The 27,329-nt window shown below is 38.6% G+C and overlaps 1 protein-coding gene and 1 long non-coding RNA gene across 3 annotated transcripts in view; one reads left to right on the top strand and one right to left on the bottom strand.

Moving 5' to 3' along the window:
• Positions 1-5,724: 5,724 nt before the first annotated feature.
• LOC113661476 lies at positions 5,725-11,956 on the bottom strand. 2 transcript variants are annotated; one of them, XR_007139387.1, is made up of 2 exons: positions 11,671-11,956; positions 5,725-7,582 (listed from the first exon to the last, which is right to left on the bottom strand). It is a non-coding gene; the product is annotated as an uncharacterized LOC113661476 (long non-coding RNA). The 2 variants fall into 2 exon arrangements; XR_003445047.2 differs by having other exon boundaries at positions 10,723-11,956.
• A 787-nt stretch (positions 11,957-12,743) lies between these two features.
• tshz1 (teashirt zinc finger homeobox 1) overlaps positions 12,744-27,329 on the top strand; it is a 43,250-nt gene continuing 28,664 nt past the window's right edge. Inside the window, exon 1 of the mRNA XM_047807867.1 lies at positions 12,744-13,106. Coding sequence (XP_047663823.1) covers positions 13,067-13,106 — 40 coding nt within the window. The 5' untranslated portion in view covers positions 12,744-13,066. The remainder of the gene's footprint in view (positions 13,107-27,329) is intronic.

Here is a 27,329-nt window from a genome sequence, read left to right on the forward strand (position 1 = left end):
TAATAAAGTTATGCCTCCCTCCACCTCCTCAGTTAGGGCAGAAGCGGAGAGGTGAGCTGTGGCTGTCGTCACAGACGGGCGTGTTGTCATTTCCTTTGATTAATGCCGTACAGCGAGACAGCTTCTCCTCGAGCTCATGCAGCTTTAACACTCGCCCCCTAAACGCAGTGCATTGGAGGGAACGTGCACTCCAGAACTCACATAGCCACAAGCAGACATGTTAACCCAGAGGGGGAAGTGTGTGTGTGTGTGTGTGTGTGTGTGTGTGTGTGTGTGTGTGTGTGTGTGTGTATATGTGTATGTATATGTGTATGTATATGTGTGCTGAGCAGAACAACTAACCTTTCATATTGGATCTTAAAAACAAATTTGGAGGAATGTCAGCTAGTGAACCTACAACCTTGTCAGTGTGATTAGATGAGTGTGATGAATTAGCTTCAATAACATTTTTATAATTGCACACAGGTCATACACATGTGTGTATGTGTGAGAGAGAAAGAGAGAATGTGGGAGCCATGGAGATAAAATAAGCTGAGAAATGGAAAAATGGCTGAAATTCTAAGTAACTACTAAAAGAAAAAAAAAGGGTGAGAATTGGCAGACTCGTCTGAGGCGTTCGTGCCCGCCTGACTCCGATTTCCTGAACGTAACCTTGAGTAAAAACACAGAGGAGCCACATTGACGAGGACAGCATCCGTGTTCATGTTCCTCCCTGCTTTTGGACGAGCTCCGCCGGCCTGGGTGGCTCGGCCTGACCGAGCTCTCTGATCAAAGGCACGAGGCGTATAAAAGGCGTTTATCTGAGTCAGTGTGCGGCTCCTATTTCTGGCAGCGAGGGCGAGGGCTCGCTGGATGTGAGGAGGGAGGCTTGGCTGAGACGGTGCGAGCGCTTCGGTGCCTCCATAAACTAGCTCCTATAAAAACAGCCCTTTCACTGCTTAATGGTGTTCAGTGAAGCCAGAGTGTCGGCTAATTTTAGCTCTCCCTCTTCAGAAAAGCTGTGTGCTGGAGGCTAAAGCGTTCACCTACTAGCAATAATTCTAGTGGGACTCTCCATGTTGTTGCTTAAACCTTATTGATCGCTTCCCAGTTTGCCATTTACAGTAAAGCTGCACAAAATGATAATAATTATAAGTGCTGGTGAAGATTCGGAGAGAAAACGATCACATATACATGGCCTTTTAAATAAAACTAGATTTACAAACAGGAGAAGAGACCGGAACCATCAGGATACTTAGGCAAGATATGTATATCTTTTTTATTTAATTGTTTAAAAAAAAAGGTACATTTTGCTTCTCTCCACTAACATGGGTGTTACAGACGTTTACAAACAGCTGTATAAACCAATTGCATTTAATTTATTTCATGAAAAATTATGTGTAGATCATCATTTATGCTGAAAACAAAAAACAAACGAATAAACAAATAAATTAAATAAATTCTTCTGATTTGCAAAGCATTTTGCAAAGGTGTAGATGTTGCTCCACAGAACACATAGAAAATGACACTAATAATTAAAGAATAATAATATATATATATAATAATATAATAATAATATATATATATGTTAGGATGTATAAAGGATATATTTAAAATAAAAAAAATTATATAAACAAAAATGTGCAATTATTTATTTAATTGTATGTGTATGTGTGGGTGTGTATATATGTACAGTATGTGTGTGTATATGTGTGTGTGTGTGTGCGCGTGTGTGCGAGTGTGTGTGTATATATGTATGTCTGTGTGTGTATATATATATATATATAATATATATATATATATATATATATATATATATATATATATATATATATATATATATATATATATATATCCATAAGAGAGATATGAGAGGAGAAGCAGTTTTCAGTACCACAGGAATATTTAGGTGATCTTTCTTTCCTCTGCTACTTGAGGATCTTCCTCTGCTGCCCTCAGGCTAAATCTGGGGCTTGAAAGGAAATTTATCAAACTGTTTTCTTCCTCTTTGTGCCCATATATGGAAAAGGATGTTTTGTGCAAATCTGCGATCTTAAATTGTAGCATGTTAGTATTTACGGCTGGGAAACATCCCATTCTTGGTTGTACATTTATAGCACAAGGCCTTTTATCCTCATTACGGCTTTCTGTGTTTTTGTCTAATGAGGACTGCTGCTTTCAAAGACTTTTTAAATCCATTTGAAATTGAGGACAAGTTCAGACAGTTTTTCATAATAAATAAATTAATAAATTAATTAATTAATTAACCATCAATTTTTAAAGCATCCTTTTAGGGTTTTTTTTTTTTATTTATTTATTTGAATATTGCAACGTATTAAATGTGTGTTAAATTATTATATTAAATGAGTGTGTACGGCTTAAAAGAGTTTAATTATTTAATTATCGTAAGTCATAAAGTCAGTCAAAGAGAGAGCATGTATGTGAAATTATAGAGGTAATAAAAAATAACACATACATATATGTATTATTTATATTTATATATTCATAACTTTTACTTTCTTAGTTTGCCTTTATATCTTCCTTTATCATTCTTTCACTTTTTTTGTGATTAGCAGTAGCATCTTTTCAGTTTCCCAGTCAGTAATATTCACCTCCAGGCTTCCTGTTATATGTTCCTGTTATATGTTGTTATATATTTAAACAGATACTAAACCAGTCACTGAAAATCAGCTCTAAAGATCAACAGCTTTTGGAATTTTCTTGCAGTTGAATTTTGAATTTCTATTCTATTTAAAAATCTCACGTTTTATTTCGCTTTATCTTGGAATTCCATCTTTTTGGAAACAAATTAGAAAATATCACTAATTTTCTTTTCTTCTATGTATTTTTTCATGCTGTATAACATGATTTCATTCCATTTACGAGGTACCGATGCTGCTAGGGAATGTGTGGAAAGAGAAGCCGTCGTCATTTACGATTAGATATGTACGGGTTAATAAATAATTTACTTTCAGAAATTCAAAACACAATTGGAATTGAAAGTTTTAATATAAAATGAAATACATAATTAATTTCCATTATCACACTTTAGACAGGAACATGTAGTCATATATACACCTTTCTAAATATACATACAGTTTGATCCTTTGTCTAGTTGAGTTTTTCTTTCTTTTTTAAATAAAGTGATAAATATTTTGTCTTTTCACCGATAATTTTGTTTCTATACATCAGATACAATTTTGCTTTAAGGCCACACGATGCTTCAAATTCACACAAGTATACAGAACATTATAGTGTGTTTAAGTCTTCTTGAACATTCTACAGATTGTGTGTTATACTGCACATTTCTCTCAGCACCCAAAGCTTTGGCACTTTGTAGTAATGACACAGGCAAATGTTTTAGAGCTACTAGCTCCTTCTTAATGGCTCAGAAAATGCTCATTAGTGCTGATTTTGCATAAGCAAACAAACGATGTAAACGTGAGTTAAGAGCACGCTCCAATAAAATGACCATGTTCTCAGGGGTTCTTGGGAGTAAATATGTCACTTATCTCCAGATGCGTTCCAAGAGCTGATGGTAAGCCGAGCGGCGTGTTGGAGTCCAGCTCGTTTAGAAGGAAAAGGTGTGGAGAAAAAAAAAGGGAAACCTGATGCACACACACTCACAGAGAACAAACACAACACACTTCTACACTACTGAATGATTATGTACACTCCTACTGTACTGTACATAACTGCTCATCCATGCAAATACTCAACAGACCGATCATGTGGCAGCATTGTGATGCAGGACATCACACAAATACACAATGGTCTCATTTACAAATCAGAATGAAGGGAAAAGTGATTAGGCTCGGACTTTGGTGTACAGATCGGTTCAATTATTGCAGGAACTACTGTAGAATTCACACAACTGTCTGTAGAGCTTTAGAGTTCATCAGGAATGGTGTAAAAAACATGTAAAAGATCAGATGAGAATAGCCAGACTGATTCAAGCTGAGCAGAAGGTTACTGGAACTCAAATAAGCACTACAACCACAAAGAGCTGAAAAACATCTCAGAATATACAACAATATCTTGCTTCTACAATGCACTCCTTCCATCTATCCTTGTATGAATGAGCAGACCTACAATTGACCAGTGTGTGCATGTTTTATATATACTTTATATAATTTTGCAGACAAGAACATAGTTTTCTTTAATGAATAATAATTTAAAAATTCCAACATGTTTTTCTTCTGGTATAAAATTTCATTCAATCAGTTAATCAGTTACAGGTATGTGCTTTAAAAAGCCATGAAGGAAATTAAAGCACAGAAGACATTTACACATTTAAAACATGCATCTTTAATTACTCGCTGTACAATATGAATGAAAAACACATGAGAGATACAAATTGAAAACAGTAAGAAATCTAACACATCTTACGTAATATAACATAAAACACAATTTGTTCACAAAATTCCCAAATTTCATATCTCTTCATATCCTCTTCATATTAGTTGAAAAATAAACACGACAATACATATATAAATTGCTATCAAGCTTGAATGTGGCAAAGTATCTTGTTAAAACTTCACAGAAATAAGATCACTTAATGCTGCGGCTTCGGAAAAAAATCGATGAAATAATATATAGAAATAATTTGGTGTTTGTTTTGCTGCAGATGTTTTATCTGACACTTCTGTATGTGAGCACATGAGTGCCGCAAGCACTAATTTATTAGATTAGAACAATCTTTAGCATTATAATATTTAAAAAAAATCGTTCAAACCAATCTTAGTTGTTACAATACAAAACAGCAATGTAGAAATACAGCTAGTAGATTTAGTAGGCAATTAAAAATGACATGCCACATCTGGAAATATTTTTTTTTATCTTTTGAATATTATTATTCGCTATATTGCATGACAGATTATTATCTTGTTTATTGCAACAAGTATTTAGAAGTAAACTTATTTCATCTGAAGTATTTCCAGTAAATATACACTATTACCCATACAGCTTTTTATAAAGCTGCTAATATAAAAAAAACTCATGTTAGCACATCTGGTGTCCGCTGCAACCTTGCGGCAAAGTCCCGATGCAGCCATGAAAACTCTTTAAATACGCCCTCCGTTTGTCACAGATATTCCTAAAGGCTAATGTATGTTAGTGATATTAGTGGCCTTGCATAAGACAGTAATGGTGTGAAGATGTGCACAAAGTTTCCAACGGAATTCTTTATTTACAAAGAAAACAAAGAAAATTAACTAATAATATAAAATAACTAATGCTGAATATTCTAAAATATATACTTTTTAATTTTTATTTTGTGAAATATTTAACTTAATGCTTCTAAATGTAATTCATTAAAATGAGTTTATTATTAATATTATTATTATTATTATTATTATTTATATATAAAGCTTAATATATAACATATAAATAATTATATATTTAATGATTTTATAATATGAAGTTTTACAGCATCAGTAATAATAATAATAATAATAATAATAATAAGAAGAAGAAGAAGAAGAAGAAGAAGAAGAAGAAGAAGAAGAAGAAGAAGAAGAAGAAGAATTGCTGGTGTATGACCGGCAAGTATGATAACAATTATATATATATATATATATATATATATATATTATATATATATATATATATATATATATATATATATATATATATACATTTAAAATATCTAAGCACATTTGTTCAGGGTGTCTGATCATTTGTACTGCTTGTGTACTGATTTATAGGACACTTCACTACATGAGTAAATGAACACTGCAGACAATGTAAACTGTGAAGAGTGATATTTATTCCATAAGCATATTTATTCCATAAAATAGTACTACATTAGTATACAGGCCAAATTATCTAATTCCCAAACAAAAACCACAAACACACAATACACAATTGTTTTTGGATCATTATTTTAAATGTGTTGAGGACCTGCCATTTCTGTATATCCATCCACATGTTAACTGTTTGTGTGTTTCCTGGAAAGGTTAAAGTGTCATACTTGAAGAACTTTGTGTGTGTTCTTCATCAGCACTTCAGGACTAAACTACAGGAGAGATACGGAGAGTTATGTAAAGCAGTGATGGGTCACACACACTGACTCGTTCTTCTGAGCAGGCTGACATTCTAATTATGCTCCCTTATCTGATGGATTCTCATCTCACGAGTTCATCCTCGCTACACGTCATAAGGCTGCTCTTTATTGTTTTATTTTTTATCATATAGCTTTAGTTTCAGCCTGTCAATGAGACGACGAAACTCATTTGGCCCACCTTTTGATTGAAGTTTGGAGATTTTCTACATAATAGAACAACTTTTCTAAATCTCTCATGATCAAAAAAGTGCATAAATCAAGTATATTAAGTGTGATAGGAGGGATTTCTGTCCCAGGTGACCTAAACTGTTATTAATGTGTGCTACCTGGACTTAGCTATAAACTACTATGAAGCAGAATTATTATGCTGCAGTATACAAATGAATAAATACCTCTGCCTGTTGTTCTGTCTTTTATTTGCTTACATCAACTACATCATCATTAAATATTTATAAAATGTTTAATATTTAATTCCATGTTCCAGCCAAGGTTATTAAAACAAATGAAATACTTACTGTATATAGTAATGCTACAAATAACGCAGGTCTAAAACTGTTCTGCTTTTCAGAATGCTTTTGCTAAAGAAATCTACTTCATACAGTATTCTTAAATAAATATAGATTTAATACACGTTTGTCAGTGGAATAATACCTAAATTATATACTAGAAAAAGTTTTACATTTTTATTTATTTATTTTATTTACACTTTCTTATAATGATTATGCTTACAATGCAAATGATATTTGTATGATTGACTATAAAGGCTGGTTTTGGAGAAATAAAAATTAAAAATAAAAGCTATCAGATGGATTTTGGTATGGTCTGATAATCAAGGTTTGTGTAATGCTATCGGTAAATAAAAAATAATATTAGTATTGTGCCATCTCTACTAAACAGGTGTGAAGGTACTATAGTATGAAACAGATACTGTAATATGTCATCACTCTAGCTACTAATACACTCGTGTACAATGTTCTGTGTCCCAAATGCTTCGTAGTTTATTTCGATTAAGATTATTTCGACATCCCTGAGTACAGATCACACTAAACACACTATCACTGATCCTGAGCTTTTTTTAAGAAATAGCCTGAGAGTAAATGTTGTTGTGATTCTCACACAGTGATTCTTTATAAACGCTAGCACATAGTGTCGAAGTGGTCGGATGTAAGTCGATGCCTTTAATGGTGGAATTAAAGTTTTAACAAATATGCATTGATATGCGTTTGACGTGATGATGATGATGATGATGATGATGATGATGATTGCTATAATGCAATGTCATAAATTGAGCCTAATATATATAAAGCTTCATAATAAAACTGTTCTTTTCTGTTATCGCATTTCGGAGGCTGTATCACATATGCTTATCTAATATATTAATAACACAACATTCTATTTTGCAAAAAATGGATGATTTTACACAAATCCTAAAGGCAGAGATAAAATACAAATGTCTACTAAGTAACAATCATTTAAGCATGAGGACCTCTGACCTTTTTTAGTCGCCACTATGTCCGTTCTCAACGATGTTGTCATCACCTATAAAATGAAAACGTTAGACATATTTCCATTTGGAATCTCTGCAACGAGAAGACAAGAACCCTTTCATTTGTGTGTGACTGTAGCATGGTGTGAAATGACACGTACGTTCGTGTTCAACCTACCCCAAAACGGTCCAGATGTTTGTTTTGTTTTTTGTTTTTTTTTATTGCTGCACATCTGTGTACATGTTTTGTTTTGCATATACAAATATATCGTGAGTAAGGTCTTAACACAGTTTTCCAGTAAGAACATCAGAAATGTATAAGTACATTAATGCTTTGTTGATGTAAGAAAAAGAAGCTCCTTTTTCCATTCACATGAGAAAGCACGGTAAAGTCTCCAAAGGTTCTCCACCCACACAGAGAAATAAAAACAACACTGTTCGATAGTATGCTCAGATCTTTAGGTCTCGATGTGAGTCTACGGACACGCACAACGTCGATGTATAGCTCGCGAGCAATACAGTATATGACTCATAATGATGTTCAAATGTGGCGATGCGTGCACGAAAGTCACTTTCAGAGGTGGACACCCTGATTCTCCCTGGGCTTCACTTCACTAATCCCTACACCAGCTAGCTTACACTTGATGGCACGGATGGCAATAACCTCGTGTTAATCATTGACTTACTCTGAGAGTTGGTGTGAAAATGCAAAGAAAACAAAAAAGAACAGTTCTGCATTATTACAGAGTGAAAATATGGCAAAGGAATAAATAACAAATGATTAGTAGCCCGTAAACCTGCCGATGAATGTATATGTGATGTTAAGCGCTGCACGCCGTTATGAATAATAAATAGTGCAGATGTGTTTAGACGTGTCACAACCTTTCACCAAGACTAACATATCAGCAGTAAACCTCTCCATGATCAGTATACCAGGATTTACATTCTGACAGCACGCTAAATTCTCTATTACGTATATCTGTGCTTTATCTATTATAGATGTAGGGTTTAAGTTGAAAATATATATAACATGTTTAAATCTAGTTGTACAGTAGCTTTAAAGCAAAATAAATATTTTCCTTATAATTTTGGGTGTTTGTGAATAGTCACAGATGGACAGAGACAGAAACATGCGTCTGTTTTGCTCCTTCTTCCTCTCTCTCTCTCTCTCTCTCTCTCTCTCTCTCTCTCTCTCTCTCACACACACACACACACACACACACACACACACACACACACACACACACACACACACACACACACACACACGGTTATAGTTATTGTCTAAAATATACGGTGAATAAAGAGCAACTATTTGGCACGTATGGAAGGATACACTGTCTTTTAATCGCACCCATTTTAATTTCTAATCTAATTTCGGTTTATATCTTACAAAATGGTAAAACTTTTACACAAAAGTTCATGTGGAAAAAACAATACATGTCTGGATATTAACCATGATACGGACGATGAATTTAAACGCAGCCTACTTCCAAACGCAGCCTACTTTACACTTCACTTCTGTATGACAAAATATGTTAGTACAACTAATACATGCTGTTTCAGTCCATTCTGTTGTTAACTGTTTGGTGCGGATTTGGGACGCAGCCTAGATGATTAAATTATGTCCTAATCAGATGCGCAACTACAAACGCCGCAACTTTCTCCTCAGGCCACATGTGCCTTTTCTTACTAAACTGATACGCAGATCGTCTCTCTCTCTCTCTCTCTCTCTCTCTCTCTCTCTCTCTCTCTCTCTCTCTCTCTCTCTCTCTCTCTCACACACACACACACACACACACACACACACACACACACACACACACACACACACACACACACTCTGTGTGTGTTCAGTCAGAATTACGTGTGCGTAAAAGTGAGAGTGGTCCTGTGGTTTACCTGAGCAGTGTGCATCTCTCTCTCTCTCTCTCTCTCTCTCTCTCTCTCTCTCTCTCTCTCTCTCTCTCACACACACACACACACACACACACACACACGCGCGCGCGCGCGCGCGCGCACACACACACGCACGCACGCAAACAAACCAATTGTGACCATCTTTACTGAAAGACATTTTTTCTGTTTTTCAGATTAAGACAGTGGGTTAAAACACGTGACTGTTGTAGGATATTCCGTTTAAAATTAGTAAAATAATAATAATAATAATAATAATAATAATAATAATAATAATAATAACATGGAGTATAAATATTTTATATGACAAAAAAAGTTATCAGGAGTTATGTATAGATACATGCAGGTGAGTTTATGTAGGTTTTTATTTTACAGCTTTGACTATATATAACGTTTCTATGAAGCACAGGCTCTAATGTAGACGCCGAAGTGATTAGAGATTTTCCTAAAACTCCATGCCAGAGCACTTTGTATACACTGAGCTGAGAGCGTGTGCAGAGAGACCGATGCTGCACATCAGCATTAACCTATTTACAAGAAGCAAAACACATTCTCACACTTTCTTTTCACTATTTTCTACAAGCTCGCCAATCGTGAGTCTATTTTAAGCCTAGACAGAAAAAATTCAAACAAACAAAAACAATACCTAAAAAAACCAAACGAACAATAAGAACAAAAAAACAAAAAAAAAACACAAGACCAATAATCGACCACTTACGCTGGAAGACTTTTCAACCTTCCAGCCGAATGCTGCTGAGGCGTGTGTGTGTGTGTATGCGTGGTGTGTGTGTGTGTGTGTGTGTGTGTGTGTGTGTGTGTGTGTGTGTGTGTGTGTCCCGCTTCCCCTGTACGAGTTTCTGATGGCAGCTCGGTGACGTAAGACGCATCAACGACAGGCGACAGGCAGATTCGCGCTAGACACGGGGATGGGCGGATGGATGGGTGGATGGATGGGTGGATAGATAGACAGATGCTGGGGCGGAACTTGGAAATATTTCCGCATTATTATTCGCCTCTGCCTGAAGGCGAAGAGCGTAAAACGCGCAGCTGGCAATATCTCAAGGATGCGCTGCTCCATAAAAGGTAAGCAGACTGCTTTACAAACCTAACTTGTGCAGAAGAAACCGGTTTAGCTTGTGTATCATGTCAGAGATGCCGTAATGAACGCGCGGACGCGTGTGTATGTGTGTGCGTGTTACCGAAACTGCGCGCGCGAGCGAAGTTACAGTTATAATAACGGACTGCATTTCGGAACCAAGAGCGCTGTAATACATACCTTATAGATGACTCCGGTGTTCGCCTGAATACGAAGGCTAGCAGCATCTTCTTCTTCTCTCTCTCTCTCTCTCTCTCTCTCTCTCTCTCTCTCTCTCTCTCTCTCTCTCTGTGTGTGTGTGTGTGTGTGTGTGTGTGTGTGTGTGTGTGTGTGTGTGTGTGTGTGTGTGTGAAAGCACGCGCGCTCCCGCCAGCCGCCGCAAGGAAGACTATTTAAAAATCCGCTACAAGGAAGGTGCATCGTCCGCCATGCGCTTTCAAAGCCGGCCCTCCTAAAAAAATCACTTAAAACATAGAACTTAGCGCCAGTATTGACTTCAAAAAGAATAGGTGATGCGTCTACGACGACAAAAAAAAAAAAAAAGTTCGCCTTTGGTTCAGATGAGTGCTGCTGTTATAACGCGTTATAACCAGTCTTCACTTTATAGGCTAATGCACGGAAGACGTCACTTAGTTGATGCATGTATTGCAGTTGAATAAGAAGCCTAATTAATAAGCAACCTTGCATACTTGCGTATTAAACAGTCTGGTGTGCACTCTGCTCAGTTGCGTACTTTTTTTTTTTTTTTTTTGCCCATACTATTTAGTACGCGCTCTCAGACGTGGCCACTGAACTTATTTCCTGGAGTCCCTCCCCTTCCCGTGCAAAGTGCTTCACTTCCTAGTAAGGTGCAACGAATCATCCTGTAACTTCCCACGCGTTTTTTTTAACACGGGGGTGGAAAAAAAATACCCCGAACACGAAATGATCAAATAATGTGTTCACAAACGCAACATTGGATAAGAAGTCGTTTTGTGGGCGTGAAGTTTCCGCGTCCTTATAATAATACGCGACACCATCAAAGAGATCAAACAGAAAGTAATCAGATCATGAGTGTGTTATCTCAGATTTATCAGCAGCAAACATGTTAATAAGTAAACTTTTAGCTAAAACAATGATGACACCTACCAGTACGTCATGCTGTAAATAGTAAACTTCGTGCGTTAAGCGTGCGTAAAAGTGCTTCATTTCGTTTTCCGTCTCTTCCATTGAACTATCACAAGACGCGCGGAAATGTTATAGTCACACCTTAGAATAAAAATAAGTCAATTCTCTTTGGCTATTATTATTATTATTATTATTATTATTATTATTATTATTATTATTATTATTATTATTATTATGTGATCCGTGTTCCGAAAGAGAAAAAAACAAACAAAACAAGCAGCTTCTCTTTTTTCCTCCAGTCGACCCTGTTCGGGAGGAGGAAGAGAGGGAAAAAAAACAGAGCAATTAAAAAGATTGACAGCTCGGATTTCACTGTCAGAGTGACGCTCCTGGAGGGGTGGAGTGTAGAGGAGCAGGAAAGGCAACTCGATGCGTCTGTCTATCAGTTGAGACTGTCTGAAACGCTCTCCCGTCTTCAACGTGCGATCCTTATTTTTTTTTATCTCCAGCGACCAGCCGAAGCCTCGAGCCTTACCGTTTCGCTCCCGGTACTTTTACCAATTAGTTGCTGTCCGTTTTTTTTCCGCAAGAGCACCTGGTTAGATTCTGTTTTTTCCATCTCTCTCAAATCTTGTTTATCACGCCCGAAATCAGCTGTCCACATGTCGGCCGAGCATGCACGGACACTCTCGTTTGTGAATACCGGAGGGAACGTGGGGAAGCTGAAGAGCTGAAAGCTGAAGCTCTCCTCTGCCCGCGCGCGCGAGCCGTTCCCGCTGACTGACTGACGTTAACCGCGTTCCCGTCTTCTCTTTTCTCCGAGTGCAGGAGCCTGAGCCGCCCCCTCCCCGGGACGAGCGCCTAAACGGACGGAAATACAGTCGGACTGGGTGTTGTTGTTTTTGTTTTTTGTTTTTTGGCTGTGTGTGAGTGTGTGTGGAAGTTTCCTCCCTTTTCTTTACTCTGCCCCGGTGAAACGTCGCGCTCGGAGAAGATCAGGGAGAAATGGACGGAGAGGCTGTTCAGCAGTGACCGAGCTGTGCGCCGTTACACACCGACACCGGAGATACCGCTAATGCACCGAGTCTCCAAACGGGGCTGCCCGTGAACTGCTTTACCTCTAGAGCACTTTGCAGTTTGATTCATCAACAATCTTTGCTTTCTTCTTATTTTTCCTTTTTTTTTTTTTTTTTTTTTTTTTTTTAGTAAAGAATGAAACTGGGCAACGCTGCGATCTGAGACTTTTAATCAAAAGTGACTTTTTTTAAAGGAGAAAATTAAGATCGAATAAAAAAAAAATCCAGATCCTGGTTGATTAAAAAGAAAAGGACCGTATAGAAGATTTCTTTTTTATTTTTGTCGCCGTCTGTATTTTGATTCTGTATGAAAAGTCAAGTGGAGAGAGTTGGAGAAGAGCATGCCGAGGAGAAAGCAGCAAGCGCCGAGGCGTTCTTCAGGTAAGCCCTATCACACACACACACACACACACACACACACACACACACACACACACACACACACACACACACACACACACACACACAAAACGCATGCGTTGTTTGTTTGTAAAACAACTGCACTCCGTTGTTTGTTTGGAAAACAACGCAGGATGCAACATTTAACACCAAACCAGTGGCATCTCTCAGGCCGCACACTGTGACATCACTACTATCACACTGTAAGCAGGACACAAACAAATGCATTAACTCTTGCATGTGATGAACATCCAGAGTCAGAGTCAAAGTGTATACAGATTGAAATTCAGAAACTTTTTAAAACTATGTTAAAAATGCGAATCTAATCGTGCCCAAGACCCCCTGGACAATAAAATGCACTTTTCTAGACTTTTCTGCACTCCTGTGTAGTTGCCTTCCTGGATTTGATGCTTGATTGATCGCCTGTCACGTGGCCGCCTTTGATCTATTCATTCCCGATAACCATCAGTGAATCATTCACCATGGAAACGCGCATGCGCTCTTCCTCGGGCCTGGACACGCAGGAAAACTTTTACCCCGCTGGGGAGAGAACAGAAAAGAGAGGGAGCATTCTTAGACTTTTTTCATCTCAGACAGAAAATAAGGAAAGAGAAAGACACAGAGAGAGAGAGAGAGAGAGAGAGAGAGAGAGAGAGAGAGAGAGAGAGAGAGGTAACTAGGGTGTGTCGGTATCACTAAATCATTCATAGGCATCTCTTTGTATATAGGTTTTGACATATAGACTTTATAATAAATAAAAATGTCTTTATTTTAAAGATTGTAGTCTGTTAACTGGCGGCATGGGAAATCAGTTCTTATTACGCTACTGCTAATCTGACTTTCTGTTCCTAGTGTTTGTTTTGAAGCTTCGTATAAGTGGACAGTTGCCTAGCAGTGGACGTGTCCTTCCTCTGAGACAGACAGGTCTGTCCCCCTTGCAAACGAGAGCTCCCTCTGACGGAATCGCAGTGACAACTAGGATTCAGGAAAACACGTCTCGGTAGTACTTAGGCCCAAAAATTATGAGAGGAAAAACGGTGACACCACATAGCTGAGTTCCACTAGACATACTTGGTATTAAAGTGAAGCACTGACATTTAGGCACATGCCTCTTCTTACTAGGCTTAATTTCATACTAATACTTGAGGCGCAACAGTGCGAAATGAATTTTTTTTTCCCCATACTCGGGGCGAGTAGACTTGTAGGTACAGACTGTCATTGGGAGTTTAAAGACTCTCTGAGGTGAGATGGCAGCTGGTAATATGACCTGGCAGGATGTACCTAAAAAAAAAAGCATCAAACCCTCCTGCCTGCAGTGAATATTGATTTAATTGTCTGTCTTTTGACAGCCATATGCATCATTGGCTGTTATGGTCAATCAGAATTTGGCAGGCCCGGTTTTCCATCAATCCCACGGCGTGACATTTTGCACAATCGAAACCAAAACAAACAGGGGCACAAGAAATAGTCTCTTTAACCTTGGGGTTTGAATGAGTGAGAAAGGAAGTCTTTTTGTTTTTTTTTTAAGTTTTATTGTGTCGTGAATCGTGACTACTTTATCTTTCATTATGGAGGACTGAGGCACACGGCTGTGTCCCGTTTCCACTCCTCCACCTTTACTAGGCAGTCGTGGTGTGCTTTATTCGCAGTCATAGCATCGTGTTTGTTTTTGTTTTTTTTGGTCACAATCATTATCCCCTCTCGGCCCGTTGCTTCGGTCGTGATGGTGCAGTGGGAGCCGAATGTGTCGGCCTGCTGCAGCCGTTCGTTTCGATTTGCTGCTTTTTCTCTGAAGCGTACACATGCAGGCCTCCAATATCGAGTGCAGAGCAAGAGCAGCAGCCCAGGAGAGCGAAATCGCTCAGCGTTCAGGTCTGGATTTACATTAGAAGCCTTTTGAAGTCTCCTCCATGGGAGATGGACTCCCAAAAAAAATTGACTGCACTGCAATTATTATTACTTTTTTTACTTTTTATTAATTTTTTGTTTTTCAAATGGTCAATGCCTGGCTTATATATAAGAGCACAAACATAATTGTGTGAGACTCACTTCAATAGTAAAACCTAAAACTGTCCGTGTCTCATGAGGTCTGAAAATGTTCTCTTGTTTTTTTCTGTGGTTAAATCAGGGCGCTTGAGAATAGGTCCAGACAAATAAGCAGCGAGGAGACACTGTTTTTGAACCAGCACAGGGAGTCATTAAACTCGGCCCTTCACTGAGGACGAAAGGCTTCTTAATTATCAGAGAAAAAAGCTAACAGTTCGTCTGCTGCTTTCCTTAGATAGGGGCCCTAATTATCTGAGCTTCTGATGGATTTGTGACAGCGCCTAACGATTAAAGCTGACAAATTCGGCTAGGTGTCAGCTCGGCAGCTGCCTTGATGTAATCAAGTTGATATTATACAGTTCCCATAGCCCGTAGTGCCGCATTAACTCAATTTTCTGGCGCAGGTGACAAATGGACTTTGCTACCTGACTAATCACGTCACGGCAGCGATGCTGCTTAATGACCTTGGTAATCCTGGCTCTTAACCGCACCGCTGGGCCCGCACACTCTCTCAGCCAATCAGACGGCGTGCTTAGTCGACGTGCCGCCATTATCTGTGGGTGTTAAATCACCACTATCCTGTACGTTATCGAACGTGCTGCCTGCGTCTCAAACCCGGAGCACTCCTTCTTAAAACCCAGCGCACTCTACTTTGATACCCACAGTTTTTGCTCTGCTTCGTTAGAGGAATCTCAGGAGGGGAATAAATAGAGAGCTGTTTATGTAATACATGGGTTTTGTATGTGTCGTCGAGTCTTTATCTATTTACTATGACCGCTGTTTAATTGAAGATAGGTTTCTAATCTTTTTTTTTTTTTTTTTGGATCAGATGAAGGATATAAAGAGAAACAGATAGCTACTGCTGAGTGTGTGTGTGTGTGTGTGTGTGTGTGTGTGTGTGTGTGTGTGTGTGTGTGTGTGTGTGTGTGTGTGTGTGTGTGTGTACTGTGAGCAGTGCTATTCCCTGTAGAGTGTGCAGTGCTCACCCGTAAAGATCACACTTGTTTATGCTGACCTTGGCTTACTCTCATAATTGTAATTACTCTCACAATATATTTTTAAATTACACAGGACATTGACACTTTTCAATTTAATGCATATTTAAAAGAAAAAAAAGGAAAGAAGAAGAATTAAAAACACTTGGGAAATATTTAACATCAACAGATTTTTTTTTTTTGCCTTTTTTAATTAACTTTTTACACTTTCCCCGTGTGGGTCGTAGCTTCACCGTCTGTTGCGTGAAAATCCAAAGCGCTTAGCGTACGTCGAGGATGTAACGTGTAACGTAAACGTGAATCAAGCCTGCCTTCATTAACAGGTGACATTGACCTCTGTAGTCGATATCCATGTTTAGGCCCAGCACTCGAAAGCAATAGTTTAATTTGCATTTGCAGGATCAAAGCTTGTGGACTATAGAAAATCAAAGAGTATGCAGTTGTCGGGGCGGTCGGGAGCGACGAGCCGCTTGCCTCACAACGCCGAGGTTGAGTTGAGTAATGAAGATAGATGACAGGTTTTATGGGGAAAAGCACGGATCGAAATGAAAATATGTTTGGGTTTCCCGTATGCCAGGGGTATGACTGCATGCAGCGCTGCCGTGCTATAGAGCTCGCTCACAGCCTAATGAGCTTTTATACAATTGGGAGTTTTTAGTTTCCACATAAGTTATGTCAACTCGCCGTCTCGTCCCAGACCGAATTAGAGGTCTCCAGACTCCCGTGTGTGTGTGTGTGTGTGTGTGTGTGTGTGTGTGTGTGTGTGTGTGTGTGTGTGTGTGTGTGTGTGAGGAAAAAAAAGAGAGGAAGAGAAAGATATGTAACGTTCAAGCTGTGATGGATATCAAACCATTTGATTCAAGCAATATGACCAACAAAAAAAGAAAATTGTTACGATTCTTGAAGTAAACAGAAAACACACAGTACACACAAAACACACAATACACACAAAACACACAATACACACAATACACACAGTACACACAAAACACACAATACACACAAAACACACAATACACACAATACACACAGTACACACAAAACACACAATACACACAAAACACACAATACACACAATACACACAGTACACACAAAACACACAGTACACACAATACACACAGTACACACAATACTCATAATACACACAAAACACACAAAACAATATTCAGGTTTGATATTTAAAAAAAAAAGGACAAGTTAATCGATTAAATTGTAAAAACACACCGTAGTGAAGTGACTTTATTGGCATTTATAAATTCTATACACAAATAAATGATAAATGATGTGGAAAAGAAGAACAACGACACATCGCATTATATCATCAGGCTTCTCTGTCTTACTTTACTACATCTCAACAAATACTACATAAAGATTTAAAGAAAAGAAAAAAAAAATAGTAAAAAGTAAAAGTATATTGTGATGTAATTCTGGATCTGAGGAGAGAATTATTAAATCTGTCACGCTTCATATGTAATACCTTGTTAACAACATGGTTATTGTCATGACGGGACTGTGTGGAAAGTAGAAGATGCTACAGGATGTGCCATTACAGGAAAATCAGTAACAGGAAGTTAATGAAGTTGATGAATTTCCTATAACAGTTCACCCAAAGTGTATTTTTGTCCTTCTATACACAACAATTATAAAGAGCCTGATGATGGGACGGATGTTTATCACTGCTATAACGCGAGTTCTGACTTACTTTGTAGCAGCGAAAACATCCGTTCCGTCGTTCCATCGTTCCCAAAGCTGCTTTTTGTTTCCTGACGTTAAACGAAAAGTGTCAGAACACTGTGACTGGAGACTTCATCTGGCGTCCAGTGAACATTACGAACGATTACACACTTAAAAAAACACTTGAAAGAACAACTGTTAATGCGCAGGCTCTGCCGGTAGGATAACGTGTTAGAACGAGCGCTTCGATCGTGCTGATAATCCCTGGGTTCGTCTTTCAGCTGCTGTCTGTGTAGATGAGAAATCAACAGATTCTGACCAATCAGAGTAAAGAACTCGGTAGCGGTGCGGTAGAATAATAAGAATAATAAAATACCGGGTCGGTTATATACGATCCTTCAGTCTAGTTAACTTTTCTGAAACTTTTCTTTAAGGAAACAGAATTATCTGATTGTCTTCTTGGACAAGGACACACATTCGTTCGGTCCTTTAGATGTGTTGTCGTGAACACAAAGCCAAAATGCTAGCTGCAATATCTATATATCTCGGTTCAGCTTCTCGAACTCGGATGATATTAACAGCATGTTGAATACCTAGAATATGAGTGTGTGTGTGTGTGTGTGTGTGTGTGTGTGTGTGTGTGTGTGTGTGTGTGTGTGTGTGTGTGTGTGTGGGTGGGTGGGTGTGTGGGTGTGTATCTGCAGTTCCTCAACATGACGATCAGAAAATACAGACCACTGAGGAGGTAGCTTAACACCAACGGAGGCTTGCAGCATGGTATTATGGGAACTCGAGCTATCAAAGAGACCAGCTGCATTTTATCTCTCCCTCTTTCCCTCTCTCTCTCTTTTTCCCTCTCTCTCTCTCTCCCTCTCTCTCTCTTTCTCTCTCTCTCTCTCTCGTTCTCTCTCCATCTCTCAGTCTGTCTGTTTTGATCCCGTATGTTTCATTTCTCAGCTAATTTGGTCTGCAGTGAGTCAGAGCGAAGACAGAAAGGGAGAGAAGGAGGGGGCAGAAGAGGGGAAAGACAAAAGAGAGAAAAGCTGAAGTCCTGCCCCGGTAATGAGAGTTTGGGAGCTCGGGGAGTACGCAGAGGTCAGCGTGAACCCACGGGACGTCGTCTCACTCCTCTCGCTCGTCTAAGTCCTGCACCGCTCTCATCTGTTCTCGCGTTCTGTTACACTCCCGGGGAAGGGAAGTTACGATGCGGATGTTTACTAGAGTGTACGGCGAGCAGAAAACTCCAGCACTTAATAATCAGCGCTCTTCACACAGCCGCATTCAAGCCACACAAATCTGCTCCGTCCTTTAAAACCGTAATGCAAGGGTCCGGCTTTTGATGTGCAGAGCCTCTGGCTTAGAACGAGCCGCTCGCTGACCTGCAAAGGATGAAACCAGCAGTTCATAGGAGGGGGGGATTGGGCGTGGGGGGTGGGGGGGTGGGGGGGTGGGGGGCTTTGGGTAGGTTTGGAAACACACAGACGTATAAAAGATCGTGTAAGATTGCTTTTATGCTAACAGCATCATACACATCAGCTTCGACAGATGAACATGAAACGAAAGCAAGCCGTTTGATGATGTTCAGTAAACACGTTGTAACGCCTCCACAAACTCGGGGAAGTGCCGTCCTGGGACTGTGTGTTCCTCGCTCCCCGTTCTTCCGATTCCAAATATCCTGCGACGTACAAAAGGCCAAGATGAAAGTGAGAGAAAGTACTTTGTTACAGCCTCTTAACTTGTGGGCTTAAACAAAAGCTTTCAGCTATTTTAGCTCGATGGGAGAGAGAGAGAGAGAGAGAGAGAGAGAGAGAGAGAGAGAGAGAGAGAGAGAATGAATGGGGCCTAAAATAAGAGCCGGAGAGTGAGAATAAAGGAGTGGCATTCAGAAAGGTATTAGAGCTGACAGATGAACAGAAGTGGAGAGAAATTCTCGCGCAGCAGCTGGGCCTGCAGTCATTATCCTGACAGGTGTCAATTAAGAATTACGACGTGCCCGACTCGTCCGCGCGGCCCAGCTGTCTCTGCGGCGCAGAAATAACACTTTACCCTTGTCACTGTGTTAGTTCTTCGCCCCGGCCTTCGCAAAATGAGCCGCCCAAGCACCAATCGATAACCAGTGTATTAGCAATTATTTTGCACATTGATTTACGAGGGCCAACGACTCCTACTGTGCTGTTATTAGCCCGTGATTAGATCTGCCCGAAAACACACATGCACACACACACACACACACGCACTCACACGCACTCACAACCCTGTTGCCAGGTGGATATATGTTTCCTCTGAGGCCCTGAGGTCTAGAACAATCTTAGTGCACGGTGTTAGCCGCCCGGTTAGGCCCTCCATCACGAGAGGCCGTTATACAGACAAGCCTCTTTAGTTCCCCTATCCCAAACATACACACACACACACACACACACACACACACACACACACACACACACACACACACACACACACACACACACACACATATATACGTGTGGGGCATGAAATACAGTTCCAGTCTGACGCAGCCAGTGAATGGATGCTGATGGAAAGAAGAGTGTGATAAACACCAGCCAGGGTGTTCAGACAGCACGATATATGGCTTGTTAATCGCGATCGTCATATTGATCGAACGACCGCCGAGCTTCGGATACGTTTCCCAGTTTGTGTTTGCGTAAAAACAACAACAAAAAAATGTAATCGCATTCAGGATGCGCTTTTAACTGTCAGCTCAGCGCATTATTTTACTAAACCACAGCACCGCTGAATCTGATTGGCTGTTCGATTTATTTTCGTTTTGCGATTCTCTAGTAACGTAACTTACACCAGGATGCTCTACAATCGAAGACTAATAATAAACCAATTAAATGTTTACGTAACAAATAGGTCGATATTTAATAAAGAACAACAACACGGTTTATTCATATTTTTATTTATTTTTGATATTTCCGGACGCAGTCTCCAGTGTCGCTGCTTTAGAACAGCTTTGTAAGTCTTTGCAGTTTTCCAGCTTCTCGTGAACATCAGTGCATTTTTTTTTTTCCTGCGAACTTCATGAGAGAAAAATATTTTAGATAAATTCCTGGAAAACCGTTTCGATGTAAGAGGAATAAAACACTTTGCGGTGTGTTGTTAGTGGAAACGAAGACATTTCAGAGTAGCACCAGTGACACGCAGCAGTGATTCGTTTCCAGGTACCATGTGTCCATGACGCACAAAAGCACCTATTAAGCATACATTAACACGCTCCGGGACGAGTTGTGCGTTTTGTGCACATACTTGTGTCTCTTGTATGTGTTCATTCTATTAGTAGTGTATTACATTGTCAGTGTGAAGAATAAAGCAGTAAGCGGTGTGATGCTGGCTGTAAGCAGACCATCTGTGCTTTTTGTTCAAAAGAAACCCTGCATATTGTGCTGGAAGGAGAAGCTTATGACAAACTGCCCACAGACACCTGTTGCAACACTCAAAGTGTTTGCTGAAGTACATTATGTTTGCGGAAAAAAAGAAAAAAAGAAAAAAAAAGTTCTATATTTCCTTCAGATTTTTATCTCCGAGTACAGACAGATTTACAGAAGCTAAGAAACAGGAATCATTGTAAAGTTTATTCTATTTATCTCTAATATCGATCCCTAATGATCAAGCCTGAGGTGACGGTGATGAGGAAAAACTCCATGAGACGATATGAGGATGAAACCTTGAGAGGATCCAGACTCAGAAGGGAACCTCATCCTCATTTGGGTGACACTGGACAGGAAATAATGTCAATGTAAATAATAAGTCTGTAGTCTGTAGCTCCCGAGGAACTGACAGGTCAGAGTCATTTCTGAGTTCATCATAGACTTAACACTTATTCCTTCTTCCCGAAGTCTTCAGATGTTCGCTGATGAAGACGAGCGCAAAGCCGACCGACGTAACGGCGGTTCAAAGACGGCGTGATCGTCTCCAAGTGGTCGATCCACAGCAGTCCCTTGTTGTCTGTCCTTACAGATCTATCCCCAGCAGAATTTGGTCAGCAGGTGATTGGTTGTCTGTAACGCGGCTCTGACCTGATTGTTCTGATACGGTTCGGTTTCCATTGAAATGCTCTACGTAAAGTTTTGTTGGAGGAGTTTCCGTTTATTTCGCGTTTATGGGAGGAATCTCCAGTGTCAGCGCTTTTGAAAGGATGGAGCTTAATTCAGGATGATGGGATGTGCATTACACAGAGGCTGAAATTAGATTATAGGTTATACGTTAGATTATATAAGATTATATCCAATCTGATCTAAACTTAAGCCCTGATTCGTTGTGTTATTATATTGCAACATAAAGAGAACATTTATTATTGGTTTATTGGTTTTATTGTATTTTAGAGTTCTAACACAGATTTGTACACAACACACCGTAACACCCAGATTTGCACAGACTTTTATAAACTTACATTTACATTTAAATCTTTAAGATTTAGATGTTGATTTGCACAGATTTTTTTTACTTAAATTTAAATTTATTATTTTTAGAATTTATTGTATGCCTTTTATGCCCAAATTTCTTTTTGCCCAAAATCAATCTATCTATCTATCTATCTATCTATCTATCTATCTATCTATCTATCTATCTATCTATCTATCTATCTGTCTGTCTGTCTGTCTGTCTGTCTGTCTGTCTGTCTGTCTGTCTGTCTATCTATCTATCTATCTATCTATCTATCTATCTATCTATCTATCTATTTAACTGTCTATCTATCTATCTATCTATCTATCTATCTATCTATCTATCTATCTATCTATCTATCTATCTATCTATCTATCTATCTATCTATCTATCTATTTAACTGTCTATCTATCTATCTATCTATCTATCTATCTATCTATCTATCTATCTATCTATCTATCTATCTATCTATCTATCTATCGATCTAGATATCTATCAATCTATCTGTCTGTCTGTCTGTCTGTCTGTCTGTCTGTCTGTCTGTCTGTCTATCTATCTATCTATCTATCTATCTATCTATCTATCTATCTATCTATCTGTCTATTTAACTGTATCTATCTATCTATCTATCTATCTATCTATCTATCTATCTATCTATCTATCTATCTATCTATCTATCTATCTATCTATCTATCTATCTATCTATCTGTCTGAGCATTTCACTGCATGTCGTAATGTGTAGTTGTGCGTCTGACCAACAAAATTGGAATTTGAATATGACATACCACAACATAAAAAAGAACAGAAAACAAAACACCACAACAAGCCTGAGCAATATATCATTCTAACAATATTGACCTCTGCAGATTCCAATATTACAGTCTCCAAATATGCAAAAGAAAAGCACAATACAGACAAAACAACATATTAAAAATGATACTGTTATACTGTGGGATCGTCTGAAGCCTTGCGACGTGTTTAAACTAACGAGACAAGCTGGACTGTATGTCCTGGTCAATCACGAGTCTAAAACCGATCATCCAAACACTTACAATAAACGTATCAGGATCGAGACCTACACTTTATAGCTGAAAATTATATATGACGATAAATGAGGATGTTATGTGATGTTAAATAAGTCTAAAAATTTCGGTGTATCTTATCGTTAATTATATCAAATTAGCCACAGAAAACATCTCGAGATTTTTTTTATCAAAGCAGCTACTGAATATATAAAATATCTCTGGAACCTCAGAGATGGTGGAAATGCCAAGAAAACTGGTTTCTTTTGCTTATGAGAGTTCATTTGCATGAGATGCAGCTCCGCATTAAGAATCGGAATATTGAGATTATGATGAATAAACATTTGAATATTTTTTTGTCGAATGACAAATTGGCTGTAAAGCATTTCAACTGATCGTGTATTGCTCTAGGTTTCGTTTCATTCATTTAAACGTTTATTCATTTTCACTGTGGAAAAAAAAAATCATTGAAACTCAAAATCTAGGCAAATATATCTCTGAGCACATGCACGCTACCGAGCTTATAAGTCCTGAAAGTCAGTAGAGGAGAAGGAGCTTTCTGAATAACAGCCAACATGATTGACAGGCGAGTAAAGCTGCCTGTTGGTCCCGATTTATTGGATGTTGGTAGTTTTATCAAGATCATGACTGGATAGATTTGTTGTGAAAACATACAAATATTTTAAAAACAGATAGAAATCCTAAAACCAACGAATGACAGAATCGCAGACTTCACGTTCGAGTTAAACGTTTAAATCGAGAATCGATTTTTATCGTCAAGGAAAAAGCAACGTTCTCAGATCAGAGGAACGTCCTGTATTTGATTCAGGAGAAACTTGTGGCAGTTCGACTGTAAGTTCATAAACTCTAATAACATTTTCAAGACTAAGACCTGTTGGTTCTGGGTCATCGGTGCCATGTTTGATCATGATGAAAACAGACACAGCGTTTGTTACGTATCTCCATGTCCTTCATTTCTCTAAACCTTAGAAGCATAAAACAGTAGACAAGCCATCATTAACACCTCTCTCTCTCTCTCTCTCTCTCTCTCTCTCTCTCTCTCTCTCTCTCTCTCTCTCTATTCCCATAATGCATTGCTCTGAATCGGCCACATAAAGACCGCTCTCTCCTTTTACGAGCTAACTTGAAGCACGTCTTAAAATGGTCGCGCGAAAACGCCTTGACTTCCAGCGTTTCTGCCGTGACACTTTCATTGGCTGTTTTTCGTGGAGTGTTTAGGGCTGAATCTGCAGTCCATCACTCTTTAAGCTGGTGAAAGAGGACTCTGTCACCCCCCCACACATCTTTTATTACCGCACCGATAAAGACCAGGGTGCACAGAGTAGGACAATAGCGAGCTAGTGCTCAGGGTAGCTGTAATTTTCAGCCAGTGGAGAGAACTTGTATGTAACTGATAGCAGGCCAAGAAGTAATGAATATCATTTTTTGGCCACCAGTTTTATAGCGCTGATAAGGCAGCTGGGAATGGATACGGCCGACGAGAGCCGTTTGGCTTCGAGATGGACACCAGACAGGGCAATGACTATTATATTTAGGGTGGTTTCACAATTCAGTGCCATTTACTCCTTGTAAATTGTAAAAATGAAGACTTTAAAAAAAAATAAAATAACATACGCTTATCCACCGAGTATCAGCGTGTGACTATAGCACAGAATCATCAGAAACATAAATGAGAATCTGCTTCAGCGTCCCCGCTAATGATACGAGGACATTTCAGACGTTAAAAAACTGCATTCAGATGATTAATGATTGAATTCCGTCTATAATTAAGGTTAAACAGAGGTGCGTTCAAAGTAAGACAATAGCACAGTATCACTAGCGAAAGGGTATTAATTTCTTCTTCCTGTGATTGTCAGGAAATTCAGATGATGCAACTTCCTGTTTTGGGTTATTCCATATATTTCTAGTGCTCATTGTCTTCACTGAATTGTGCTCATGGTTAAGTGAACTGTGGAACTAAAACATTCAGGACAATTTACCTGTAACAGAAGAGTCAGGTTTGAAGAGTAAGATGTTAAATGGATTCAGAAAGAAATTAGGATTTTGGAAATCGTTTGATGATTATATTTGAAGGTAAAGCGTAGTTTGTCTGAGCCTCGACAGACAAAACGCTGGTCTCTAAATGCGCTTAAAAAGTCTTTTACCTTTACATCTATGTTTGTGAACGTAATTTCTATAGAATACAGATCGTTAAAACCATTAACACTCTCTCACTAGTGCTCTGGTGTCATCTCTGACTCTATAGCTTCCTCTTCCTTTCCATCTCTCTTACTAGTTTGTCTGATGGGGTAATTGGTGTCAGCATCATAATCACTAATGTGATCCAACTCGTAAAAAAACAACAACACTCTTTATACATTTGCATCTCTGTTTATTTCTAGGCTTCGATGCTGAAATAGATGGCACATGAGCATCTACGCTCCTTCCAGAACATTCTGTCGCTGCATAGGCGTAATGTTGTATTGTTTGTGTATTTTTTAACCAACGTTTTTGTTCGTTCCAGACAGGTCAGCATGCCGTGACTCACCTCCCTGCCTCGACTTTTATCAGTAATTATAGAGATCGGACGTGATTGCGCTCGAACGCCAAATAGTCAGTCATACGATACGAATAGACAGCCTTGTACGGTACAGGCAACAAGTCAGAGAGAAGAGGAGGAAACCGTAGGGACCGATCGGGCTTCTTTTCCTGCTGTTCGTATCAGTGTGAGAGACGCCTGACGCATCGCAGTGTTTCATTATTGAGGCCATATGCACAGAAGCAGACAGGAGATAGGGATGTTATGAACAACACAGGCTCTGTTGCTCGCATATAGACTCGCTCATCAATACTAGAGTCTGAAATCCGTGCTCATGTGTATGCTGGAATACGTATAAGCCAGGGGTATTTAGGTAAAATAAAATAAATAAAATAAATAAAAGTCACAGCTACGGAAAATTACGACACACAAGACTGACTTTTAATAACTTTTAAATTCTTAACTATGGATATAAATGAAATATTTCAAATGTATTTATGTTTTGTTTCGCATTGGTACTTAAATATAAACGCTTCTGATATTTGGTTTAGAAAATGAGATTTTTGCATTTTTGTCATATTTTTGGTACTCAGTTTGCTCATCTGACCAGAGAAGGTAAGCTAAAAAAAAGTAAATCCTAGCTAATTTCTGTAGCTAATCTCTTGTCCAATGAACTGCCTTCAGCTAAAATAATTAACATAAATGCGCAGGATTGGCCGAAATGTATTACCGTTTTGAAATTATGAACCACTTTTTAGCTCTAGTAGCTCATATAAAACTTGTTTTTGGAAAACTCACTTATAACAGACGTCTAGGGACAGTTTCATTAGAACCATCAATAAAGCAAATTCAGTCATGCTATAATGGATAGGACTGGATTAGTTCCAATAGATATTAAGCAGTGGTGTGGATCCAAAGTAAAATAAACTACAGGGAATTAGTCCTTACTTTTTTGCTTCAATATTTACAAAATAAAACGGACTTACACTATTACTAATTAAACCGATTCCCGTTGTATAGTTGTATGAAACTTTAAGAGGTTTATTACCAGAATGTAACCACTGCTTCTTAGACTTAGTTCCTAAGTGTGTTCAGAGTAAACACATTGTCATGCTTTTCTCAGTAATGAGAAATGTGTTGAAATTTATCCTGGATAATTGCACATACACTGTAGATGTGATACAGGAGTATTTTTTTTAATTGGGTTTAGATATAATCAGGTTTTATATACTGTAAGTTTAACGCTCTGACATTTTTGACTTGGACATATTTAGCCAGCATTTTATTTATTCCTTATTACATGGAGTTATGGCTACATTTCAAGGCATGATGTATTATGTAACAAAAGAAAAAGAACCCTTTAGTTTAGTGATGTGGTGTGAATATGGTGTGATGTGGCCTGACATGTGACATGAGTGGAGTTACAGCTACAATATTTATAAAAAACGAAACTGCTTTCTTTTTTTTTATTTTTATCTATCTAGAGTTTAATTTAGAAAGAAATGTATTTCCTGTTATCATTAA

Source organism: Tachysurus fulvidraco, chromosome 24, assembly GCF_022655615.1.
Source record: "Tachysurus fulvidraco isolate hzauxx_2018 chromosome 24, HZAU_PFXX_2.0, whole genome shotgun sequence".
Lineage (NCBI taxonomy): Eukaryota > Metazoa > Chordata > Actinopteri > Siluriformes > Bagridae > Tachysurus > Tachysurus fulvidraco.